Source organism: Macrobrachium nipponense, chromosome 44 (assembly GCF_015104395.2).
Source record: "Macrobrachium nipponense isolate FS-2020 chromosome 44, ASM1510439v2, whole genome shotgun sequence".
Taxonomy (NCBI): Eukaryota; Metazoa; Arthropoda; class Malacostraca; order Decapoda; family Palaemonidae; genus Macrobrachium; species Macrobrachium nipponense.
In genome coordinates this window covers 22,828,891-22,853,890 of record NC_087221.1, presented here as the reverse complement: position 1 = coordinate 22,853,890, position 25,000 = coordinate 22,828,891, and the positions used below count along the sequence as shown (strand labels likewise).

Sequence of the window (25,000 nt, the reverse complement as noted above, 5' to 3'; positions counted from 1 at the left end):
TAACCTCGTCAACGACTAAGTTCTTTTATTTGTTATTATCATTATCATTTTTCTACTATCAATAAGTCTTGTCTCTCAACATGGGTGACTTCAGATAAATAAAAAAAGAAAAACATTTATCCTTTAACTATTGAAGCAAACATTAATTGTCTGTACAGAAAACTTCCAAATCATTAGCTACAGAAGGCTCATTAGCAGCTGGTCTAACCGCCTTACACTCACTTGGTCACCATCTCTCCTCTACCTTACAAGAACTATCTTGCCACATTTAATTACACAGACCAGGAAGCTAGATGAGTCATTCGTGTGATTCCGGTGCTCTCTCTCTCTCTCTCTCTCTCTCTCTCTCTCTCTCTCTCTCTCTGTGTGTGTGTGTGTGTGTGTGCGCTTATCTGTTTCAGAATAGGCAGCACAGAGATCCCATGTGTCTCATGCACCTCAGGTGAAACTGAGTTGGCGATCCCTCCAGGATTTTTAGCTTGTATTGGTTTAGGCCTAATGCCAGGAAGGACCCATTCGCACCCGAGGTTGTCCTCTCAGTAGGGTAAAGTGATACAGAGACTAATAGGACTGGTGTGGACCTCTAGACCCGGTCTGACCACCCGAGAATGAATTTCATGGGGCTCCATAGGAAAATTGAGACTAACATGACTCAATCTATCCTGACCCAGACTAGAATAACAGTATTGGTTCTCAAGATAGAGAATGATACAAGACCGATTTTGAAGATTGTTTAGGGGAGAAGGAAGAAAGTTTAGGAGGCAAAGAAAGAAAGTTTAAACCGTAGCAAATGTTTAGAAAGAGAAGGAAGATAGTTTTATATCCCAACACAGGCATTAAAACTATTGTACATCCCAACACAGGCATTAAAACTTTATTGTACAATCTGCAAAGTAACTTAAAATATCATTCTATTTTTCTTTAAAGCTACAAAAAATTCATCTCATAGTCTAACTTGAGACCTCCTAATATTTACTCTTAAGAAATAGAATTAAACTTCGTCTAACTATACTTCCAGTTTTGCTTTGTTCTTTTGAAACACTAAAAGAATTGATCTAACAGGGAACTCTAAAGTAGCTTAATTCTAATCAGCTTTAGTTATGGAAAACATTCCCTATCTAACAGTAGTGAAGAAAGCGGTTGTAACTGCCAGATCTAGTAGGCCTTATAGTACTAGGCGGGGTTCTTGCCCTTATGAACATCCCGCGAGACGGTTCAGTAAACGTCGTTTAAGACAATACGAGAGAGAGAGAGAGAGAGAGTTGTATCTTATAACTGATCCTTGGCAAGATTCGCTTGTAAGCGAACTCTGTTTATCCAGTTTTATCTAGGTGGTCCACCTGTGACTTTCTCATTTAAGATTGTATCTTTAACCCAGACGTACGCAAGAAGTTTTTTTTTTTTTTTTTTTTTTTTTTTTTTTTTTTGTTTTTTTTTTTTTTTTTTTTTTTTTTTTTTTTTTTTTTTTTTTTTTTTTTGGTTGCTTTTGTGTATATTTATGTCATGGCAAAGGACCCAATGATCTGAGTTAAAACTGAACGTTGCAGTAATTCGCTCTCGGCCGACGTTGCACTCAGCGACCTTACACTTTTGCTTAGTTCTAATTGATAAAAATAATAATTATGAGACTCGTGGTCTTGTTGCTCGCCCTCACCAGCAAGAGTACCACGGTTCGATTCGAAAGGGAGGTGGAAGAAGCAATTTATACTGTGCATTAGGCGCATGACAAAGGCTAGATATGACTTAATACACCCCAGGGAATGAGGTGAATATATCAGCTTAATTCAGCCTGGAGTACTAGGCTCAAATTTGTTAGGCCCGTGTTTCGATCTTCTATAGGTTCTTTCATCCTTGTTTGCTTCGGGCTAGGGCTAACAGTGCGATTTAGGTGGCCCGTCCATTTAAAATTTGCTCATAAAAAGATCCTTGCCAGATTTTATAGCAAGAAGAGGAAGAAGAAGAAAAAGAAGTAGCGTCGACCTGATAACTGCTTTTTACCTCATATGGAAGATCTTCCTTCTTTGGGTACCCCCGATGGAAGATGAGGGACGCCTACTCAGAACCAGGTTTGTACTGGATTTTCCTACGGTGAGAGAGAGAGAGAGAGAGAGAGAGAGAGAGAGAGAGAGAGAGAGAGAGAGACAGGAGGTACACTCTCATTCTTCCCAAATCATGTACTTCCTCTTGTGAGAGAGATAAGATACGGCTTGCATGACATCGAATGTGTGCAATGCAATCCACTTCGAATAACGTCAAACGGTGCAAAAGCCTGTCGATAACTGCAGAAATCTGACCTATTTAGTCGTAGACATAGTTTGCAATGAAATCTTTAGGCCTAAACTGACAACATAGAAAGAGTGACCGAAGAATGAAAACCTAGTGAACATTGAGTGGTATTGATAAAGTTGATGCTACAAACTTGAATCACAGCGGTTATGGTCATTGACATTAGTTGGTTGAAATTCTGAGCAGAAGGTTTAATATGGGGTATAAATGGTGTGTTACTATTAAACCATTTGAGATCTTTTGTTTGGGCTAAACGTTATTATCATTATTATTATCATCCTACATTTCCAGAAAACGTGAGAGAAAATGTTTATATTGCTAAAACTAAAAATGCAAGATTGAAGAAGTCTGTATAGGATTAATTTGTAATGATCCAAGCAAAAGAAAGATGGGAAAAGTGAAGCAGACCAGATACAAAAAATGGCAAAGCGCAGTGGTTTTAATATCTGGTGAGAGAAATAAAATACAATCGTACCTGAGCGTAGTATCTCTATCTTAAAAGCCATTCATTCTTTCTTTCTCCTTCGTCTTCTTCCTCTTCTTCTTCTTCTTTTTAGGAATTCCAATAAAAAGGACTTCGTAATTAGGCGATGTGCAGCAGTTTTTTTTAATGACTTGATTAACAGTGTGTGTGTGTGTGTGCGCGCGCGCCTGTGTGAAATGAGCAAGCATTAAGTAATTTATATTCCACGTAGTATTTTAAAGCAGTATTCAGAAGTACTCTACAGCTGAACAATAGAAAGATCCAGTTTCGTGCATTTGACTCTGGGTGGCAAGATTTTCAAGAGAGTCTAGATGCTAGTCTAGAGGCATTGCGTGAGTCATATCCGTGACAAGGTGTGACGTTTCAGCTTAGCCATATTTACGGTCTCTATGTGACCTTGAGGAGGCATGACCCATGCAAGTTTCACCTCGCAATTGTCTAGGGCATATGGCGCTTTTCATTGCTTGGATATCACTCAGACGACTATCAATCGAGCGAGAGATCGTCTGATCGTTGCCTGGCGGGCTCTCGTTATTTATTACGGAATGGTGTTGATGTATGGAATGGTCCCTGGGCAATCAAAATTGGTCAATATGCTAGGGGTGTCAAATGAGGGAGGGGGGGTTGGAATATCACAGGTGTTGAGCCACATGATATAGGAGGTGCGGGGGTAGAAATGTGACGGAGGTACGGTTGTCACAGCCAGCCCGATCAATGCTGTTGGAGGAAGGAGGCGAGCATGACATTCCTGCTTCGGCTTCATGCAAGATTAGGTCCAACACTTACTAGTCAGTTGCCCTTACTCGTTGCTTTTAATCATTAATCAGTAAAATACAGTGTGGATGGCAGCCTCTAAGATAGTAATATATCAAGAAAGCCATTAAACCCTATTCAGCCGAATATCTCAAAGGTCATGGTAAAATGACTGCAAGCTAACCTATAGCGTAGATATCCATAGTTACAAAGTTTTTGTATATACTTCTCAACATCTAGCTAATTTCCTTAAAATAGTGTCGCTCCAGAGAAGTGAAATGACAAGGATCATCGCTACATTGATGTTTTAACTTCGGTTGGACTAATTATAAACACACACACACACTATATATATATATATATATATATATATATATATATATATATATTATAGATTGTAGAGCAGAAGATCTGATGGTACAAATATATCAACTGTCAGAAAATTACCAGAGTAACAGAAAACATAAAGTGATGATTCAATTACCATTCCATAGCTTAGGTTAGCAACAGACATCACCACATACTCATAACACAGATACAAGACGTCAATGTCAAGCTTCTCTCTCTCTCATATTGTGTGCACTGGCCTCTGCTTGCGAATTGCAAGCAGAAGAAAGGATAGCTTACTGAAAGATATTGATCAAAAGTATGCCTGACTTTTGATAGCTGTGCCCATTTACAAAATCAATCTGTACTTTATCTAAGTTAAATTTCTTGATATATATAAGTGTGCTATCACTTACGCATGCTCAGATAAAAAGATGCGTTTGTGATTTACAGAAATATTGAATGTCAAATTTTGTGTTTCACGTAATTGTGTTTTAAGTAATTTTTCTTTTAGGCCTAGTTTACTTTCTCAGTTGCGTGGTAAACCAGTCAAAATAACCGATGATATTTTGTCTCTGCTTAGATTTCTCTGTCGTCTATCCTGATATACCTCTGCCTTAGTTTTAGGAAGGTACGTCACGTCCTTAATATCGGCATTAATAGGAATGTAGTCAACAGTTGTATGAGCGAGTGTGACATGTGTGCACTTTTTTTAATAACAGGCGTAAGGACGTTATCAAATATTGGAACAGGTGTTCATCACGAACTAAAACACTTGTTTTCATATACCGCTTGAGTTCGGCAACTGTAATGTTCCCTGAGTTATCAAAATGGGGTTGATATTGTTAGACAAATATGCCCAACTTAAAATACACATACATACATGTTTGTATACACACACACACACACACACACACACACATATATATATATATATATATACATATATATATACATATACATATATATATATATATATATATATATATATATATATATATATATATAGAGAGAGAGAGAGAGAGAGAGAGAGAGAGAGAGAAACAGGACTTTTTTTTTTTTTTTTTTTATTGTTCAATAACCTGTGCTGGCATTTGGCCCACTTAGTTGTCAACATCATTATCTAGTGGTTGCGGCACTCGACTCTTTAGTTAGGAGGTTCAGAGTTTGAATGCCTGGCGACAACAGAGCAATCTTAGCACGTACTATTAAAATCCGTCGTACCTCTGTTGACCTAACCGGTGAATTATGGGGACTAGTAGTTGGTCGACTGTGACGGGTGGTAGCCTGGGTTTAAAAGTGACAAAACTTCATTCACACACACACACACACACAACATATATATATATATATAGATATATATATATATATATATATATCTATATATATATATATATGTGTGTATATATATATACTATATATCATATATACATAATAAAATATAAAGACCCATAAAACACTATTTGAACTTTCCAACCATATTTTCGAAATATATGGTTGCAATGTTACATAGTGTTTTATGACCTTTTATCCTCCCATTATAACCATATATATATATATATATATATATATATATATATATATATATATATATATATATATATATATATATATATATACACTGGATCAGCATAACCTCAGAACGAATTGCAATTGTATACTTTGATTACACCGAAAATTCTCCCTGTATCTCACTCTCTCCAATCAGACTTCACGCGTATATTTGGAAAAAAATCTCTCTCTCTCTCTCTCTCTCTCTCTCTCTGTCAGTCAATCTATCGCAAAATAATTGCCGCTTATCAGCTTAGGAAATCCGAAAATTCCAACAGTTATAAATTCTTCTTTTGTGATCTTTTCTCCACGTGAATATGCGACAGTCTTTTATTTTTTCTTTCATCCGATAACTCACCGGATGTCCCAAATAAATATACTGCATTCAGAAAACCGTTCCGGATTTACTTGTATTCTGTGTGTGTGTGTGTGTGTGTCCTGTTTTTGTGAGGGATGAGTCTAAGAGACAACACGTGGTGACTGGCTTCCATCCTGCTGACTGCTTTCCAAACATAAAAGTTGTGGGCGAGGGAATTGGCAGCTGCCCGTCAGCTGATGGAAGACACGTGAACTCTTCCGTTTTTGAACAAAGTAGATTTGTTACATAACGACAGTGCGTGCAGACGCTCGCGCACGCTTCATACATGCACACACATTTGATGATACTAATTATTGAATACGATTGTTTTATGATGTTAAAGATAAAATGTGACGACTCTCTCTCTCTCTCTCTCGTTTGTGTGTTTGTTTTTGTAACCCAGTTGAAGAAAACTTGATGAAGTATGGGAAACGGTGTGTCTGATTACTCGTATTGCCGTTTCTTTTACCTTTGGTTTTTTCAAAATCATTCATTCGTTTAATATTTCTACTACCACTACTACTAACGGTACTATGACTACTAATCCAGGTTTGGGAATAATAAACTTTTAGCTAGTAGCATAAACTCTTATCTATCCTAGAGCTGCTATGAAATGCCAATACACGATGCTGTTAGTCTGAAATTTCGCATTATCTTTAGAGTGATTTTAACAAAACAGTCTGGTAAAAGAATGAAAATGAGTGATCAAATGTGAGTTACCCTAGAAATGATAGAGTGCGCTGTGATTTGCTATGAAAATTGCCATTGTTATTTACATTTTCCTTTTTTTCATGTTTCCTTCTCTTCGCTCACTTCCTTCTTCCTGCCTAATTAACTTCGTCAGCCACAAGAAGAGGTGACGTTATTTTTCGTAACTGGTGTCATCAGTGCACCGACCATATCCAAATTGGAGGATAAAAACACTGAATCTTAGGGTAATGTGGCGCTAATTTAACTGATTGTGCTTAAAGACAGCTATCGAGATTAAACCTCAATATTATTATTATAATAATAGACTGCAAATTGTCCAGTAATGTTAAGAAGAAATTAAATACATATATTAGATTGTGCCTTGATCAAATCTCTTTTTTTCAAGGACGCAATACGACGGGAAAAGCGATTTCCTGCTGCAATAGCTCACCAGACCCTAATTTCCAGGGTCACGCCAGGTGGCCTGTTCACTGCTACCTGGAGATTGCAGTGCTCTGCTCCTCCAGACCTTTTCGTGCTTTGTGGTGTCTTGCTGAAAAGATCTTCACTTCAGGTGAAAAAGCAAAGCATTCCGGGGTGTTTGTGAATGAATGATGAGATTATATTAGACATTTGTCAGGATTAAGGAGACTTGTGAACTTTGCAATTTAACCTTAAGTAGGTAAAACATTGGACCTTTTTAGAAAGGAATCTGTGGACTTTTTTATGCGCATCCTGACGAGACGTTTTACGGCCGAATGCGCTGCATTGTGCAGTTCTCTGTTGCCTTTAAGAGTGTATTGCACCGAGAGTTTCTTTCCCTAAATAAATTTTTGTTCTACAGTACGTTAATACTATAAGACTGAAAAATAGCATAAAACATGAATATAAAAAATATTAAGAAATTTTATTTGTGTTAATTTTTAAAAGCAAGGAGGTAGCCATATTCTTGATAATTTCCTCAAAACCTTCGTGATAAGATTATAGTAAAATTGTTATATTATGCGGGTTATTAGGACAATGGAAATAGGCGAAATAAAAAAATTATTACATAACACGTATTAGCCTTTATGACACTGCTTTGCATGAAAGGCATAAATGGTTAGACAGTTACTTTACCTGTTGTCAATGTCATATCTTTAGTGTAAAAGAATTTTCCGTAGCTGCTTGATTGTCGAAGTAAGAATAACAATTATTTTTGATGCAGTAAATCGGAGTAACATGCAGCCACGTTCTGTTGGCCGTAGCCAGTAACGTGTTACGTAACGAAGATCAGGAATGTTGATCGGAGGCAAAATGTGGAGTGGATAGGTGATGCAACATAAAAATGCAGACCATTGGATTTTACGTATAAACAGCGAACGTAACTCTCAGATATTCATGGAAAACGAGCCTTAGGTGCGTGAAAGCCTCGTACAGTTATGATATTCAAGGTTGCAAGAGACAAAAGAATGCCTCTTATTTCTTGCTGATATTTTCCGGTCACCGAATATCCTGTAACCTGGAAGAGAGTAATGCATAACATCCTAGGGATAATTTCCTCCAAGGTTTTCCCCTTTATGATCAAAGACAAACATCTTAGCATATGGAAGGTCCATCAACCGAACGAGTCTCTTGCGCAATCTTGCCCGTGAAATGTTCATTCTGACTCACGTGTTATTCTCATACGATTTTCTCTTCAATTCGTTCGCGGTTTTCTATACTCTCTCGTGAAACTTGAGATCTGTATCTTTAAATATCGATTTATTTATAGATAATCCTTATTATATTCTAATAGAATGGCACACAAATATAGACAGAAATAACAATTGATTAAAAAAAATAAAAGTGTTAAATATTACAGGCAATACTTTATTGATGGCGAAATGCAATGGAAACAAAACGAAACAATAGAGAGAAGAGGCCATTGGGCGCTAGCAGACGCCGCCTTGGCTGCCTCAGGGTTTGTTTATATTCAGCTACGATGTCAGTTGAGAGTCTGAAAGAATAGTTTTCGAGGCAAATTAAATAATGAAACCATCTCTAGAATTTGAATAAAATATTCATAGAGATTCATATACTGAATAATATCAAATAATTATAATGATTTTATTTATGCAGTAAATTGTAGTTAAAAACATGGGAACTTTTATGATGTTTTCATCCGGGAGGTTCACCTGCGCGCGAGCCATGATAGCCATCGATGGATCGTCTAATTCAAAATTCTGGTGAGTGTTAGTGGTTTTTCGCCTTGTTTTATCAACCCAGAGTGTTTGAATGCAACTGCTGCAGCTATATAACAACGGCTATCGACATGTGGTTTCACTGACATAGTTGTCACCGTCAGTTGCATGGAATGGCGGGAGAATTTAGTGTTTAAAACAGCGCGGGAAAGACTACGGGGTTGAGGTAGGTTGGAGTTTACACGTCTATGGCCGCCGCTTGTGGAATAATTAGCTCGTCAGCCACGTTCTGTTCTCATGTTTAAGCTTCGTTTTTTTACCTTTGGATTTCGTTTTGCTTTCGATGGGCGAAGATGAAACGTAAAGTGTGTCTTGCCTGCATATCATCCATACTAGGACCATAGTCGTAGCTCTAGTGAAGGCTGCTACAGCGCATCTCATTTTGTGGCGAATTTGATTGTGATCTACTGGGCTGGTAGCATTCTCGACAGCAAAGCGCATTTTTTAAAATTGATTTTGGAAAGAAATTTTGATAGCACGTGGGATTAAGGAGTTATAAATAACGGTACATTATTATTTGGCGGTATCGCAGTTGAAGTTATTTAAAAAAAAAAAAAAAAAGAACTGTTCCGTAGCAGACTTTGTGTTGATTCTAGAACACAGTTTGGGTGTCTGAAAGAGGTCGTGAAATTAGTTGAAATTGGTGCCCTTATAGCCAATTTATTGGCGGCTGTTGAAGAGAATAAATCTGAAATGTTGTAGGAAAATTTAGAACGGTCAGTTCGCTCATTTCTTCTTTCGGGTGTTCATACGTGTTTGTGTACCCTATATTATTATTATTATTATTATTATTATTATATATATATATATATATATATATATTCCACCTCACGGTTTTTGAGTATATTTTCATGTCGTTGTATTAGTAGTTTTCTGAACGTTTAAGATGGGGTAGCCGACTTCATGTTCAGATGAGCTGTGTCTGTGATCTGTTTACAGCTACATTACTTGAGAGCATTGCTTATGATACTAAAACGTTTTCAAATATATCTAACACAAAGTCTCAAGATCTCCAGGCATAATTACAAATTTTTTACTCTGATATCGAAATCCTTAATGAACGCTTGTGTTTGCAAAGTAAAAAGTTCCATTTATTGATAAGATCTGAAGGCCATATTGATAAACTTGATATTGCAAGAAGTGCCTAATCCGCGTCATAAAAGCTGGTGATGATGAAAATACACTAATTGTTTTATATTCAGGTTAGAATACAGTTTAATTGCCGTTTTTCTTAAAGTTAAGATATTTGATTGTCAGTGGGAAAACTTCATGTATTTGTTAGGTGGCGTTAATTTAGTTCCTGTCTTGCTAGAGATTATTATTATTATTATTATTATTATTATTATTATTATTATTATTATTATTATTATTATATTTTGATGAAGCTTGAAGAGTTTGCATTAGTTTTGCAATTAATCTACGTTTTACTTTAGAGGAACTTTTCATCCAACTAATTTCTAAACATGATTGCTTATCCCTCCATTATAGTAATTATATTGATAATAATGTTTATTATTATTATTATTATTTATTATTATTATTATTAGTCATTATTATTATTATTATTATTATTAGTCATTATTATTATTATTATTATTATTATTATTATTATTATTATTATTAGAATATGCATATATAAAAGTATCTTTGTTTACGGTGGAACAAAATGTAAAACAGAGCAAAGAGAAAAGAGTTATGACAGAATGATAACGGAAACAAGATAGCAAACAAATAAGTATGTCGCGAAGAACGGGATTGAGTCATTTGTGCACTCATTGCCGGAGTGAAATATCTGATAGCCCAGATTCCACTTTGATTTTTTTTATTTTTTTTTTTCAGTGATAATTATATGATAGTTCTTTGTCAAGTACTTGTCAGTAATAAATTTGTCCTTAGGACCGTGCTGCTAAGAGAATTCTGTCTCTCATAATTTCCATTTGTCATGGGGGCGTTATCTTATTTTTCACTGCCAGTTTCAGTGTTAAATTAATGCTTTTTACAATGCTTAATCATGTTCATGTATTGCCCATTTATGTATTTAATTGCCAGCTGGGTATTTTTATCGAATTGCCACTGCCTGAACGATGCCAATCAGGACTCGGTTCATTTGATTTGTGTATTAAAATAGATAAATTTCAAGGGCAATTTTATTATGAAATCCAGCGTTGCAACAAATATGATGGCTATAGGAACTTTGAATGTGATGCTGGCTAAGATTTTGGACACTGCGTTGAAAATCTTCTAGGTTTTATAACTCGGTTCCTTCGTTGTATGGTTTGGTTTTTTTGTTTGTGAAGATCCTTCGGTCTTAAAAGTAATATCGTTATTTGAATGACTTTTCGTCTTACGTTTTTCAACATTTGCTGTTTGTAGTGGTAAATGAAAATAACGGATTCAGGTGAATACGTGTACGGTGCATTGTGTCGTGTGTTTGATTATTCTTTTCTAGAATTATATGTTTTACTCACATTTTTTGTATATCCCTCCCCCCCCCTTTTTTTTACTGTACTTGTTCCATTTCGTTTATTCATTGACCCGTTTATTGGTTTATCTACCTTTTTCTTGTTCATCTTTTAAAACACAGGCTCTGCTTCTTTAACCTTTCTGAAAAGATTGCCAGTCATTACTTTATAATTATCCAATTATAAATTATAAATATAAATAAATATGTGTATTTATATATATGTATATATATATATATATATATATATATATATATATTTTTATTATTATTATTATTATTATTATAATTATTATTATTATTATTATTATTATTATTATTATTATTATTATTATTCTGACCAGTTCCCCAGAAGAAAATAGAAAGAACAGAAGCAAAAAGAAAAAACAAAAAAGAAATGTCCGCAATTTCCCTCAATTTTTTTGAGATGGTCACCTCCAGCATCCTCCTCTCTCTCTCTCTCTCTCTCTCTCTCTCTCTCGCTCTCTCTCTCTCTCTCTCTCTCTCTCTCTCTTCCTTTTAAAGTTGTGAGGCTTGGCTTTTTATTACCGTTTCCAGCACAACAACCTTCGTTTTTCTTTTTTTATTTTCTGTTCATTTTTTCATTTTAGAAACCATGCTGTATTTGGTCGTTCGTTTTGTTTGCGTTTATTGTTTGTTTGTTACTAGGTTGGCTCACGAGCCTTGTTATGATAGATTGCCGCTTCCATCAGACTGCTACGGTTTGTTGCGAGACACTAAATCTACTATTCCTCTTTTTTCTATCGAACTTTGGATCATTATTGAAATATATATATAATTATATATATATTATATTATAAGAAAACTCCTTGGCTAAGATAATTTCTTGATTGTTTTATGTAGTAATGTGACGTTGCATCAACAAATGTCATGATCTCTGAAAGTAGGTTAAACTGAGATAATAATTAAGCTGGAATTCTACGCAAAAGGGTTTCCTGTTGCTTAGTACAACTGTACTCAAATGGATAATAGTTTATATAATATATATGTGTGTGCTGCGTCGCAAGTGTGTATTATTGGTCGTCTGGTAAGGCAGCAATGCGTCATAGAACATCCGAAAGAACAGTTGAAATATATATATAGATATATATATATATATATATATATATATATATATATATGTGTGTGTGTGTGTATTTATATATATATTATATATAGTGTATAAAATGTATGTAAATAGATAGTGTGTTGTGTGCAGATTTTGCCAAGCTTTGGAACTCTCCTCATGCATCAGTTTTCCGCTCATCTAAGAGGCGGAAAGATCTACCCCTTCCTGATTAACCCCACCGTTGTTCTTCCTTTCTCCTTTTCTTCGGGTTTGGATCGGAAAGCGCACTAGGCTGCTTTCCTTATCAGCCTATAGTATGCGATTAAAAGAAACCGTAATATTTCAACAACAGATTGTAAGTGTAAATGCACGGGAAGAATTCATAACTGAATTATTCCTTTAGTCGAGGAATTCTACAACACAACAAAATATTCATCGTGGAACTGGTCCACAAATATCTCCAGTACAATTCATTTCGATCTCAGGAAATGCACTGCAGATGCAAGAATCCACGATAGAGATACAAGAATATACATTCGTCATAAGCTCCCGTATACATCTTTGACCGAGGACAGTGAATTCGTAATATACCGGAAAATACGAAATGGAAATATGAAGCATCCAAACAACGTTAAAGAAGAGATCCGCTCTCTCTCTCCTCTTCTCGTCTCTCTCTTCTCTCTCTCTCTCTCTCTATATATATATATATCTATATATATATATATATATATGTGTGTTTGTTGGTGTTTACAAGCATTAAAATTATACGACTTATGTATAAATTATAATATATTTATACATAAGTGTAGATAGAGTTCGGCTCTCTCTCTCTCTCTCTCTCTCCTCTCTCTTCTTCCCCCCCCTTCTCTATCCTATCTCTCGCTCTCCTAGCTAATATATATATATATTATATATATATATTAGTATATATATATATATATATATATATATATATGTTTATTTAATAATAACATTTATACAGAAGTATATTTAAACCTTCGCGCGCGCGCGCACAGGTTTGCCACAAGGAGAGGGCAGCAGGAAGGAAGGAGGGAAGGCCACTGGCTGGTGAAACCACTCGCAGGCTGAAGATGTCGGGGGTAATTGATATGCGTTGGCGATGCTGCTGCAGAGGAATTTTGCGGCAAAGCGTAAATAAGGAGTAACGGATGTAGTAGTATATATACGCGCCACGAACGCCTTTTGTGCGCGCCCCCGCGTGCGGACAGACGCTCATAATACATACACGTGTAAATGTATGTTATATATAACCTAGCATTAGTTCTTTAACAGATTTTTTGGCAGTTTTTTTTTTTTTTTAATTTCTCTCTCTCTCTCTCTCTCTCTCTCTCTCTCGCTCTCTCTCTCTCTCTCTCTCTATATATATTATTATCTATATATATATATATATTTTTATATCTATTTTATATAATATATATAATATATTATATAATATATATATATATATGTATATATATAGATAATATATATATATGGTTTGTTTTATGTAGAATTTTTTCAGTTTCAATATGTATGTATATATATATATGTATATATGTATATATATATCATAATATATATATATATATATATATATATATATATATATATATATATAATCCTGCTTTCTGTAACTCACAGTTTAATATTTTATTTTTTGAAAAGGCCCATAAGAAAACCAAAGAAATCTTATTAAGCTAATATATTCCGGCCAATACACATCGGCCAAAACAAGAGCCGATATGTATTGGCCGAAATATAGTGGCTTGTTAAATCTCATCCTTTTTCCTCCACTTTCCGCGGGATTGGAAATTTTTTATTTATTTATTTCTTTTTGATTGCTTCAGTTTATTATTATTATTATTACTATTTTTCTTTTTTTTGAGAAGCGGATATTATTTTGGTTGTTAACGTTGTTTAGTGTCAGCTGATGTAGTAGTGCCAAGTGGTTCGTCAATTCCGTAATTTTTATTATTATTATTATCATCATCATCTATGTTAAGTACCAGAGACTTTATCATGTCTGGAATTTTTTAGATATATTTATTACCGTAAGTGAAACGTTGACAATTGAATGTTAGTCATTTGACTATTATTATTATTATTATTATTATTATTATTATTATTATTATTATTATTATTATTATTATTATTATTATTGTTATATTATTATTATTATTATTATTCTTGTTGCTGTTGTTGTCCGATGTATAATCAGCAGCGAACATCAAGTTTTGGAAAAAATCGATCAGTGAAATTTTTTCAGAAGCTTCAACATTTGAAATAAATCCAGTTATAAAGTTTGAAGAATTCGTAATGTAAGTGACAAAATATAAATAGAGTAAATAAAAACAAATCCTCCTGGCCAGCCATGTGAGAGGTGATAATCAGCTCAGTGGTCTGGTAGAACTATTTTAATAATGTTGTTCTTGTTCTTATCGTTGAGATCACAGTGGTAACAGATTTCACTCACTCCAATGGCCCAGTTGTAGAATACCCAGACTCTTGGAATCTGAAGAACCCGAATAGCAAGATCTTTTAGTTCAAAGACTGGTTTAGATAACTCATCATTTCAGTTGGAAATATCTGAACGGAAATTGATTCCAAGTAATGTTCATACTTTTCATGTCATATTAGACACATCCTTTTTCTGCAAGGAATTTGTCACGTGTTTATTCCCGTTATGTTTATTTTGGAATTCTTAGAATCTTATCGTTCAATGAGCACCCTTGAAATTTAGAATTAAATTAAATTTTTTATGGAGTATAAATCTTTCTTAGAAATGGGATGCTCATAAGAAGAAATTATGAAAAAAAGGCGATTTAAATATAACAATATAATTTTCGACGCCAAAAGATGTCTAAGAGTCCTTAATTATTTTTCATCAAAAGGTTTTTTTTCGTTTATTATAATTGCTGTGAATAAAAATTAATTTTTCTTAAACTGAAAATATGGCGTAGAAGTGTCCGTTAATATTGGAATGAATCTTGAGCTGACTTTTCATTTGTTACCAGGAATTAACCCATGAGTATTCCCTTTAGTGAAGTTGTAATCAAAAACCTTTTAATAATTAACAAAAGGGGAAAAATAGATGCTTTACTGGACATCACTTTTTGTTCGAAATTATCACACGAATGTTTCCTGTATATGAACGTTCTCCCCCACCACCCCACCCCCCATAATCCCCACCAATACCGTCAGAAATGGAGATGCGGTGTCGAAATATCCGTTTCTGTTGATAGGGGGATTTGTCAAGGGGCTATGAGGTTTGGGGGGTTTTGGTGGGAGGGGTTGGGGCTCGTTAGGTAGGGTTGGTAATGGAATGCCAGTCTTTGTGCTTATTGATTGATGGTCGATGGCACATTATGTTTCTTGTATGAAGCTGTAGAGTTGATTTTTTAAAATCAGATTTAACGACATTGGTGTGTGTGGTGTTTTTTTTTTTTTTTTTTTTTTTTGTAACCTTCCTCTTTCTTCAGTCTCTCCCCCACACCCCCCCCTTCAACTCCCACCCCCCCCCTACCCCACCTTCCCCGTTTCCGTCACATGTATTCAGTTTTAGTTTGAAGTTGGGGTTTGGGTAGCCAACGTTTGAATTTTTTTTTTTGTTTTTTTCAACATTTCGAAACTCAAGTTTTTTTTTATCGTGGGGTGGGGGAATGAGAGCAACTTGAGTGCATATTTGTTTATTTTGAATTGTAATTCTCTCTCTCTCTCTCTCTCTCTCTCTCTCTCTCTCTCTCTCTCTTAAAGATTTTTATCTTAGACTTATTTTTATTTTTGTTTGTTTATTTATTTATTTTTTGCATGAGAACGAGCAACATTGGGCTTAGTTTTCTTTGATATTCTTTTAAGCGTAATGCTGGAAAGTTTTTGCCCTATTTATATTACAAAGTGCAAAATGGCTGTCTTATTTTATCAGAATTGCAACACTAGGGCTAAGTTTTTTTTTAAATGGTACGTTTTTTTTCTTTTTCAAAGTAGCTTATAAGGAAGTGGCAGAGTGGGTACCTTTTCGTCTCCGGAGTAGCAACTTTTTTTTTTTTTTTTTTTTTATTTTATTTTTTTTTCATTTCTAGTGCTAAATTTAGAAGCCTTTTGTCTCAAGGTTAGCGAGGTTTGGAACTTTGTATATTTGGATAGACCCAAGTTGGGGTAGTCCTCTTGAAATGGTAATTTTCAGGTTTTGTTTATCTTTGAAATAACAGCAATATAGTTTTTTTTTTTTTTTTTCCTACGTCTGCGGTGACATGGGAACTTATGTTTCTAAATTGGCAAGGAAGGAATTTCATTAATTTAAATTAATTAATTATTTTATTTATTTATTTACTGAAAGAATAACACTTGACCGATCTTATCATCTTGTGACCAAGGATAACCCTGGACCTATTTTTCTCTTGACTTGATGCTCTGGGGAACTTTTTTTTTTCTTATCTGTTTGAGATAGCAGCGTCAAGTCTTTTTATTTGTTTATATTTCATTTTTATTTATCGAAATAGCTACTGTACTTAATATTTTTGTATATATTTGTGTTACCGAAATAGTCATTTTGAAACGCTTTCACTGTAAAATAGTAAATGGAAAATTTGATTTTATTGAAACAAATTTCTAATTTAGAACGTTTCATTGTTTAAAAGATATTGTTGGAGTGTTCTAAAAAAAAAAAAAAAAGTGGGGGGGGGGGGAAGAAACGCGGACCGTAAATCTTATTAAATGTTTTCACATGTCTACACACACACACACACACACAGGTGAAAACGCTACCTGCCCAGTTGGCGTAGGCAATGAATGACCCTAATCAGGGATTTACTGTTGAACGCGTGGGTGCCACGTTAAAAAATTTAAAAAAATAAATTAAATAAAAAAAGGTTGTTTTCGTACCTTTCTTTGGAACCCAACGTATACATACCAATCCACGTTTGGCTCGAATTCTGGAACGGAGGAATTTAAATCTTACGAGTTCTATTTTAGAGGCCTGTTGGTTCCGGGTTTGTTAAAAGGCTCGCTATGGAAATGAAGCGGTAATTAAGATAAGGGTTACTGTCATTTGTTTTGGGATGCAGGTTGGTAAATATATAATGCGCCGCTTAGGTAGAAGGGTGATAAAAGGGGGTTGATTTCGGTCTCACCTTATACTCGTACACTTCCGTCGCTTTCGACGTTGAGCATCCGTAACCACTTAGAACTAGAAATAATTTACTCTCTCTCCATTATGTATATATATATTATATATATATACTTATACATATATATATATATATTATATAATATATATATATTATATTATATTATATTATATATATATATATATTATTAATATAATTATACATTTTTATTTCATATTACCGTGAATTTATATACAAACATCCAGTTACAAAAATGCCCGTTTTAATATCCAAATTCGCATGGCTACTTGCGGGAACATCACCGAAAGGGGGGGGGGGGGGAGGGGGGGGGGGGGAAAGAGCCGCCTCCAGTGCCACGTGGCCGTGGGTTGGGTTATGGTGTTTGCGTGCCTACCTCGGTGGCCGCCGAGTTTCTATTCTCGGACATTCCATTTGAAGGGGTGAGAGGTGTGTATTTCGCCGGTGACAGAAAGATTCGACTCTCGACGTAGGTTCGGAAGTTCACGTTTAAGCCGTTGGGTTTCCCCGTGTTGCTGAATAACCACTGGTTCCATGCAACGTAAGACCGCCGATACAAACAAAACGAAAACCGAAGGGAAATCCTTATAAGTGGTAAATTGAAGTTGGTACCTGATTATTCTCGAATACTTGCAAACAGTATCCTCCAACGACTCTCATTTCCAACTTAGTCGACGGGAAAGTCGTTGGAGGATACTGTCAAGTGCTCGGGACACTTCGGTACCGGTCCGTTTACCACTTACAATTCCCCTTCGGTAATATTCCCGAAGTGGCGCGGAATCTGGAATATGGAAAAACATTTATATATAAAAGACATTATATATATATATATTTATATAATAAATATATACTTAATTATTAATTAATGTGTGTTATAGTCTATAAACCTGGAAATCACGAAAAAGATTTGGAACGAACGGATAAATGCTATAAATAAAGGATATACACTGGGGTTGCTTACAAGATCTTTCGGGTCTTGCTAAGTAAAGGGACGTTGAGTCGAAAGATCTTTGGAGGGCTACTCCAGTGTTTTCACTTTCCTTCGTGGGCCTTATTACCGTCAATTACATGTAATGTGTATGTTACGTATGTTTGTATGCGTATGGATGGATGGATGTATCGTATGTCGACGTTTTTGTTAGACATCCACGAAAAAGAAAGAAAAAGAAGAAAGAAGATATGTCCCAGTGAACGTCCAGTAGAACGTCCAGGTAGACGGTCGGTGACGTTCAGTCTTATGGAGGACAACGCGAGGGAGCTTTTCCCTCCCGTATCCGTCCCTCGTCCCTCTCTTGTTACGGCGGGCATCGCCGTAGCAGCGGCGTCGTCGTCGTCATCATCATCAAAGGCTCAGGCAAAGAGAGAGAGAGAGAGGCAGCCCTCGACAAAGGGCAGAGGGCCGGGGACAGCAGAGACTCGCTCTACCTTGATTAGATTTCCCCGATTTCGACCTTACTTCAGAGCCACCGCCTCCTCCCATCCCCCTACCCACTCTACTCACTCACACACACACCTACCTTTCCAACCCCCCCCCCCCCTCTCCCTTCCTCATAACATCCTTCTCTCGTTCATTCTCTCTCCTTCTCAATCCTTGGTTCGTTCTCATCCACATGGTTTATTGTGAAGGAGTCGAGAGACAGAGAGAGTGAGAAAGATAATTGGAGTTGGGATTATCTCGTCGCCACGGCATCATTCATTGCGAAACGCGGGTTGCCAGCTACTTGCAGAGCACTGGTAGCCCAGTTTGAAACCCCCAACCCCCCCTTTCTTTTTCTACTTATTTCTGCGACCAGCAGCAGTCGACTGACAACCAAGCGTATGATTTAGTGTTCAAGGCCGGAGGCAAAAAATAGCATAAAACATGAATATGAAGAAGTATTAAGAAATTTCATTTAAATGTTAATTTTTAAAAGCAAGAGGAGGCTAGCCATTATTCTTTGATTAATTTCCTCAAACAAAAAACCTTTCGTAAGGGTAAGATTATAGTAAAAATGTTATATTATGCTGGTTATTAAACAATGGAAATAGGCGAAATAAAAAAAAAAATATACCTAACACGTATTAGCCTTTATGACAAAACCAATTTACGGGAGAGTTACCTGATTGTTCTTACATCGTGTGGGATCGAATCCTTACATCGTGTGGGATCGAACCCTAAGAGAGAAGAAAAACAGTAATTTCAGAATCCGTTGGCTAAAAGATCAAACTTCCTTCCTGCTTCTGTGTTCCCTGATTACATATTTAGACTTCGGGAATAAAACCCATTCATTTGCCTGTTCTGTTATTCTTGATTTTGAGCCTGCGCTAGATGCTGCATTTGTGCATTGGTTTGCCTGAACCAACAGCCTTCTTACGGGGAAAATATATATATGTATTTTTATGTCCGCGAGGTCTGGGGTAGATAAGGACATGAAAATGCCCGTCCCAGCGGACTCCTCATTAAGAAAATTATTTTAGAATTAGGTCGATTGGGAAGATACTGGTGCAAGAGACGCTAAAGTTATGCAATTACTCATTTAGAATTAAATTGTTTCCACTGTAATTTTTTGATTGATTTATTACATTATATTTATTGTTATTTACGTATTTGCTATTTTCTTGTACTTGTTTTATTTATTTTATATCGCCCCCACCCCCAATCTCCGCCGTAGTTCGAAAAGTGCGCCGAAAAAAGTAGCAGACGAAGAATTATGACTGAATCTTTTTAACATCATACTCGTAGTAGCGTATTTTTTAACATCATGCTCGTAGCGCATTTTTAAGACATCATGTTCGTAGCGTATTTTTTAACATCATGCTCGTAGAGTATTTTTTAACATCATGCTCGTAGCGCATTTTTTAACAAAATCATGGTTCCTGTTAGCGGTATTTTCTTTTTTAAGCATCATTGCTCGTAGCGTATTTTTTAACATCATTTGCTCGAGCGTATTTTTTTAACATCATTGTTCTTGTAAGAGTTATTTTTCTTTTTAACATCGAGCTCGGTAGGCGTATTTTTTAACATCATGTTCGTAGCGTATTTTTTTTTAACCATCATTGGTTCGTTTAGCGCATTTATTTTTTAACCATCGATGCTTCGTAGGCAATATTTTTTAACAATCATTGTTCGTAGCGTATTTTTTAACATCATGCTCGTAGCGTATTTTTAAACATCATGTTCGTAGCGTATTTTTTAAGATCATGCTCGTAGCGTATTTTTTTAACATCATCGCCTCGTAGCGCTATTTTTATTTTAAAATCATGCTTCGTAAGCGATATTTTTTGAAACATCATTGCTTACGTGAAGTATTTCGTATTTTTACCATCATGCTCGTAGCGTTTTTGGCTTGGCTGACATTCCACATCCTGAGGAAGAAGAGAGAGATGAACACCGAGGAGAGAAGAGATGAGATGTTGAGAGAGTAGAGAGAGAGAGAGAGAGAGAGAGATGAAGCAGAATCTGCATTATGAAAATATGCAATAAAATAAGGAACGGAAATTGGAAATTTTACCTTTGAAAAGTTCCTGTGCGGGTGGCCGAGTCGGTCTTGTGGCGATGGGATGCACCAAAAGGGCCCTGCAGATTGCTACGTTGGTATTAATTACGGGGGAAGAGAGGGGGAAGAGAGAGAAGAGAGAGAGAGAAGAGACAAGAAGAGAGGAGAGAGACGGAGAGAAGCAAAAGCAGCGCCCAAAACTGATATTCTGGCCAAGAGGAGAAAAGTAGGAATAACAGGTAACGATACAAAAACCTTGAAAAAAAGAAAAACAACGAGAAGCAAATTAAGAAGCAACAAACCAAAAACAACGAGGAGAATAAGAAGCGAACTCGTATTTGGGATGGAAGCAAAATCAGACTCATTTACGGATGATGACGGACGCCCTAAGGTCATCCATCTCCTCTTGGAACCAAACTGGAAGCCCCGAGAGAAGGCGACAGACAGACAGACAAACCGACGGACAGAGAAGTTATCTCTGGGCAAAGAGGTGAAGAGAGTAGAGAGGATAACTGGCGGAAAGAAAGATCATGAGACAGAGAGGATGCCTAGAGAGAGAGAGAGACAGAGAGAGAGAGAGGCTGTAGCTGGAGAGAGGCGGAGATGAGAAAGCATTTATTACAATAATAAATGAAAGAGGATACCCAGAAAGAGAGAGAGAGAGACAGAGAATATAGCAGGAGAAAAAGAACGAACGAGAGACAGAGCGAGAGGATATATGTAGAGAAAGAAAGATCCAGAGAAGTGCAGAGAGAGAGAGAGAGAGAAAGAGTAGAGGAGGGAGGGGGTTGCTTTTAGTGGTGTTCGTCGCGCAGGAATCAATGGTGGGGGGTTGGGGGGAGGGTCCGGTTCTTTTAGGTCGGGGGTTCTGGGGGGGCGGCTCTGCGAGCGCGAACCACCACCACCACCAGCAGAAGCAAGCCCTCGTTGCCACCACCTCCAGGAGAGGAGAGGCACATAGGCGAACGAAACTTTTGCTGGAGTGGAGGCGGTTTTCTCTCACTGGTCGTTTGTGGCCCCCCACTCCCCTAACCCCCCTACACACAACGCCTACCTAGCTACCTCCTCCTCCTCGGCAGGTGGAGTCGAGGAATAACGACGACGTCGTCTGGAAGAGGTGGTGATTTGTGTTTTGAATCGGGTGACGGAATCGGAAAGCGATTCTTTGCAGGCTTTAAAGGGCGCTGGAATAACATCACGATCTGACGGAGAGGATTCGAGTGCTTTCTCTCTCTCTCTCTCTCTCTCTCTCTCTCTCTCTCTCTCTCTCTCCCTTTTTATCGTGTCTACTTGTCTATGTGTGTGTCTGTGCGTCGAGACAGGTGGCAGGTAGAGCTGGCTGCCTCTGCAGGCAGGCAGGTGGGCTTGTGTGTTTTCGTAATGCCGTTGCTGTCCAAGACAACCCCCCCACCCCTCTTCCCAAAGCCTTGAATGCCGACAGTGAAGGCGGTGATGGAAAGGTTGACCTTTCCAAAAGTAGAAAACAAGAAGAAAGGTGTCCTTCCCGTGCGGGGAGGGGGAGGGGAAAATCGTTTGTGATTCGCCGCCACGAGTGTTTATAAATACCTTTCTGCCACGGTACATGTGATTTGAATTACGGGCGGGTGTTTTTTTTTTTGTTTCTTCCTGTGAAAAAGAAAGGGACATGGACGCCTTTGGACGTCCTTGCCTGCTTGGCTGCTCAGCAGACTTCAAGACACGTCTGCTTTAGTCCAGGTGACTTCCTGTGCTTTCAGCAGGGGCGTGTGGACTGTGTATTGATGTTTGCCCAATGAGAAGCTGCAACTGGAATTGATAAATATATGATTTCGTGATACACTTCATTTTAGTTTTTTTGAGGATCTTGTGATTTTGCTTGAGAAAGCATACTAACCACACACACACACACACACACACACACACACACACACACACACACACTATAATATATATATATATATATATATAATATATATAATATATATATTATAATATGGAATATTAGTTACACTTAAAATCAGTGAAATAATATGAATTACATTAAAACAAAGCATATATATATATATATATATATATATGTGTGTGTGTGTGTGTGTGTGTCTGTGGTGTGTGTGTTCAGTGATTGTTTTACTGCACTTTTATGTATGTATTAGTTTTATGATGGAATATGTCATGTATAGTCTAGACTAAGAACAGATCTATGACTGTGGCTAGCAACAAAAAACACGGATTAATAAGAATGAGGTAAATTTTACCTTTGGGTTGGGTAAGGTAATACTTAATATTCTTTTTCTTGGCAACATTGAGAGAGACAAGAGAGACGAGGGGGGGGGAGGGGGGGGGGATTTTTATTTTTGTTTTTACTTTAAGTCTCAAGAAGCGGATAGATCTGACTGATTTAAACACCTATTCCCCTTCATTTGTTATTATGCAAATGAATCGAAAACACACCGTAGTTACAAGCATTATATATATCAATTATAAAATAAAGAGAGAAAGCGTACGTTTTATGATGTACTTTATGTGCCTTTGCATACACTTATTCATGCAGTTTTAACCTTTGCTAGTATATAATATATAATAATATTAATATATATATATATATGTAAGTATATATGTAAAATATATATATATATATTATAATATAATATATATATAATACTATAATATAAATTAGAAATCACTTGGCGCGATTCATTTATTACACATTACCTCAGGTGAAAAATAAGAGACGGGGTGTAATTGCTCCTGATCTACACCCCGTCTCTTATCCTTCACCTGTGGTATATATATAGTATGTGTGTGTTTGTATATATGTATGCCTGTATATAATCTTTTGTTATTTTAATTTCATGTATGTTGGTCTTATTTAAAGAATGAATAATTTATGTCGCAGAGTTAGCTTTTGAAGAAAAAAGACAAAGTGCATTTTTCCCGAGAAACTGGAAACTGTAACAAGTAGTGCGATATACATTATATTATATTTATTTGAGAGAAAGAAGGAATCAATTTTGTATCTTGACCCCCTGACTTCATCGCAGGAAAAAAAAATAAAAAACAGTTTGGTGACGTTTAATGGTGTGCTTCCACGAAGTGAGATTTCTTTCGATAAAGATTGACGACAGTGTATCCTTATTCCGATATCTTTCCCTTACGCCTCTAAATCATTCACAGAGTTGTGATAGCTTACGACCACTAGACCGAACGGTCTGACAATGGGTTTGCTATGAAATTTCCGCGGGGAAAGAAGAAGGCAAGGCCGCACACTAACTCCTTGTGCTTACGCTTCGAGGTTTTCCTCATGCATTGTCGAGGACTTTTAGGTTTGAGCAGCCGGGAAATGGAAAGGTTGGTGGAGAGACTCCTCCCCGAGAAAGTAACTTAAACGTGCTTTGCCATAAGGCGGCTGGCTGCTGCTCCGTTAGTAGAGACTGATATTGGTGAAGGAAGGGATAAGTTACACAAGTAGGTTAAAAAAGAAAGAAAAAAGAAAAAAAAAGGGTGAAGTAAATCATTTTCGGGAGAAAGGCAGGAAAAGAAGGTAAAGACGTGAAAGGCAGGAAAAGAAAGTAAAGACGTAAGGAAAACGTTCGAAAGTGAGAATCAAAGAACGAAAGAAAGAAGAAAGTATTTAGGTGTACAATGAAAGATACGTAGTCGTTTGTGAACAACGTGTAACTGAAATAAAGTGAAAGTGATGAAAGGGTAAAAATAGAAAACGATTCCGGATAGTGATAAAAGAAAGAAAGGAAAAAAATACAAGAACTCCCAAGGTTGTGCGTGACGCGCGGGACACCATAACAGTTGTGAAGGATTGTGGAGGGCTCGATAAAGAGTTTGATGTAGGTCTGATCCTGCTGTAGGTCTTCGAGTGGCACTCGGGGGGAGGAAATCTTTCTCTCTTCCCCCCACCCCACTCTCGTCCTCCATCTTCCTCGTTTCTCTCACCCTCGGCTTCGACGAAACTCCTCGCCACACAGACGGTGCCAGTTGCCACTCGAGAAAGGACCACTTCTGTTGTGCCACATTTGCAAAACCTCATTGCCTGAACCGACCAACCTCCCCCCCCCCTCTCTCTCTCTCTCCATATTCCACCTTCAACCTCCCCCTTCCCCACTCCCCCCCCCCTTCCCCTCCCCTCCCCCTCCCTTCCCCCAAGTGGTGTTACCTCGGTTAAGTCAACTTTATCACCTTGAAGAA

At 36.8% G+C, this 25,000-nt stretch overlaps 1 protein-coding gene across 4 annotated transcripts in view; it reads left to right on the top strand.

Moving 5' to 3' along the window:
• Positions 1-25,000, top strand: part of LOC135204094 (CTD small phosphatase-like protein 2) — a 100,824-nt gene that overhangs the window by 26,811 nt on the left and 49,013 nt on the right. For 2 of the 4 annotated variants that reach the window (XM_064234096.1, XM_064234095.1), the window contains exon 1: positions 8,511-8,656. The exons of 1 other annotated variant lie outside the window; for it this stretch is intronic. In XM_064234096.1, coding sequence (XP_064090166.1) covers positions 8,568-8,656 — 89 coding nt within the window. In that variant the 5' untranslated portion in view covers positions 8,511-8,567. Of the gene's footprint in view, positions 1-8,510; positions 8,657-8,702; positions 8,838-25,000 lie in introns of those variants that run through there. One more of the 4 variants, XM_064234100.1, reaches the window with a different exon arrangement.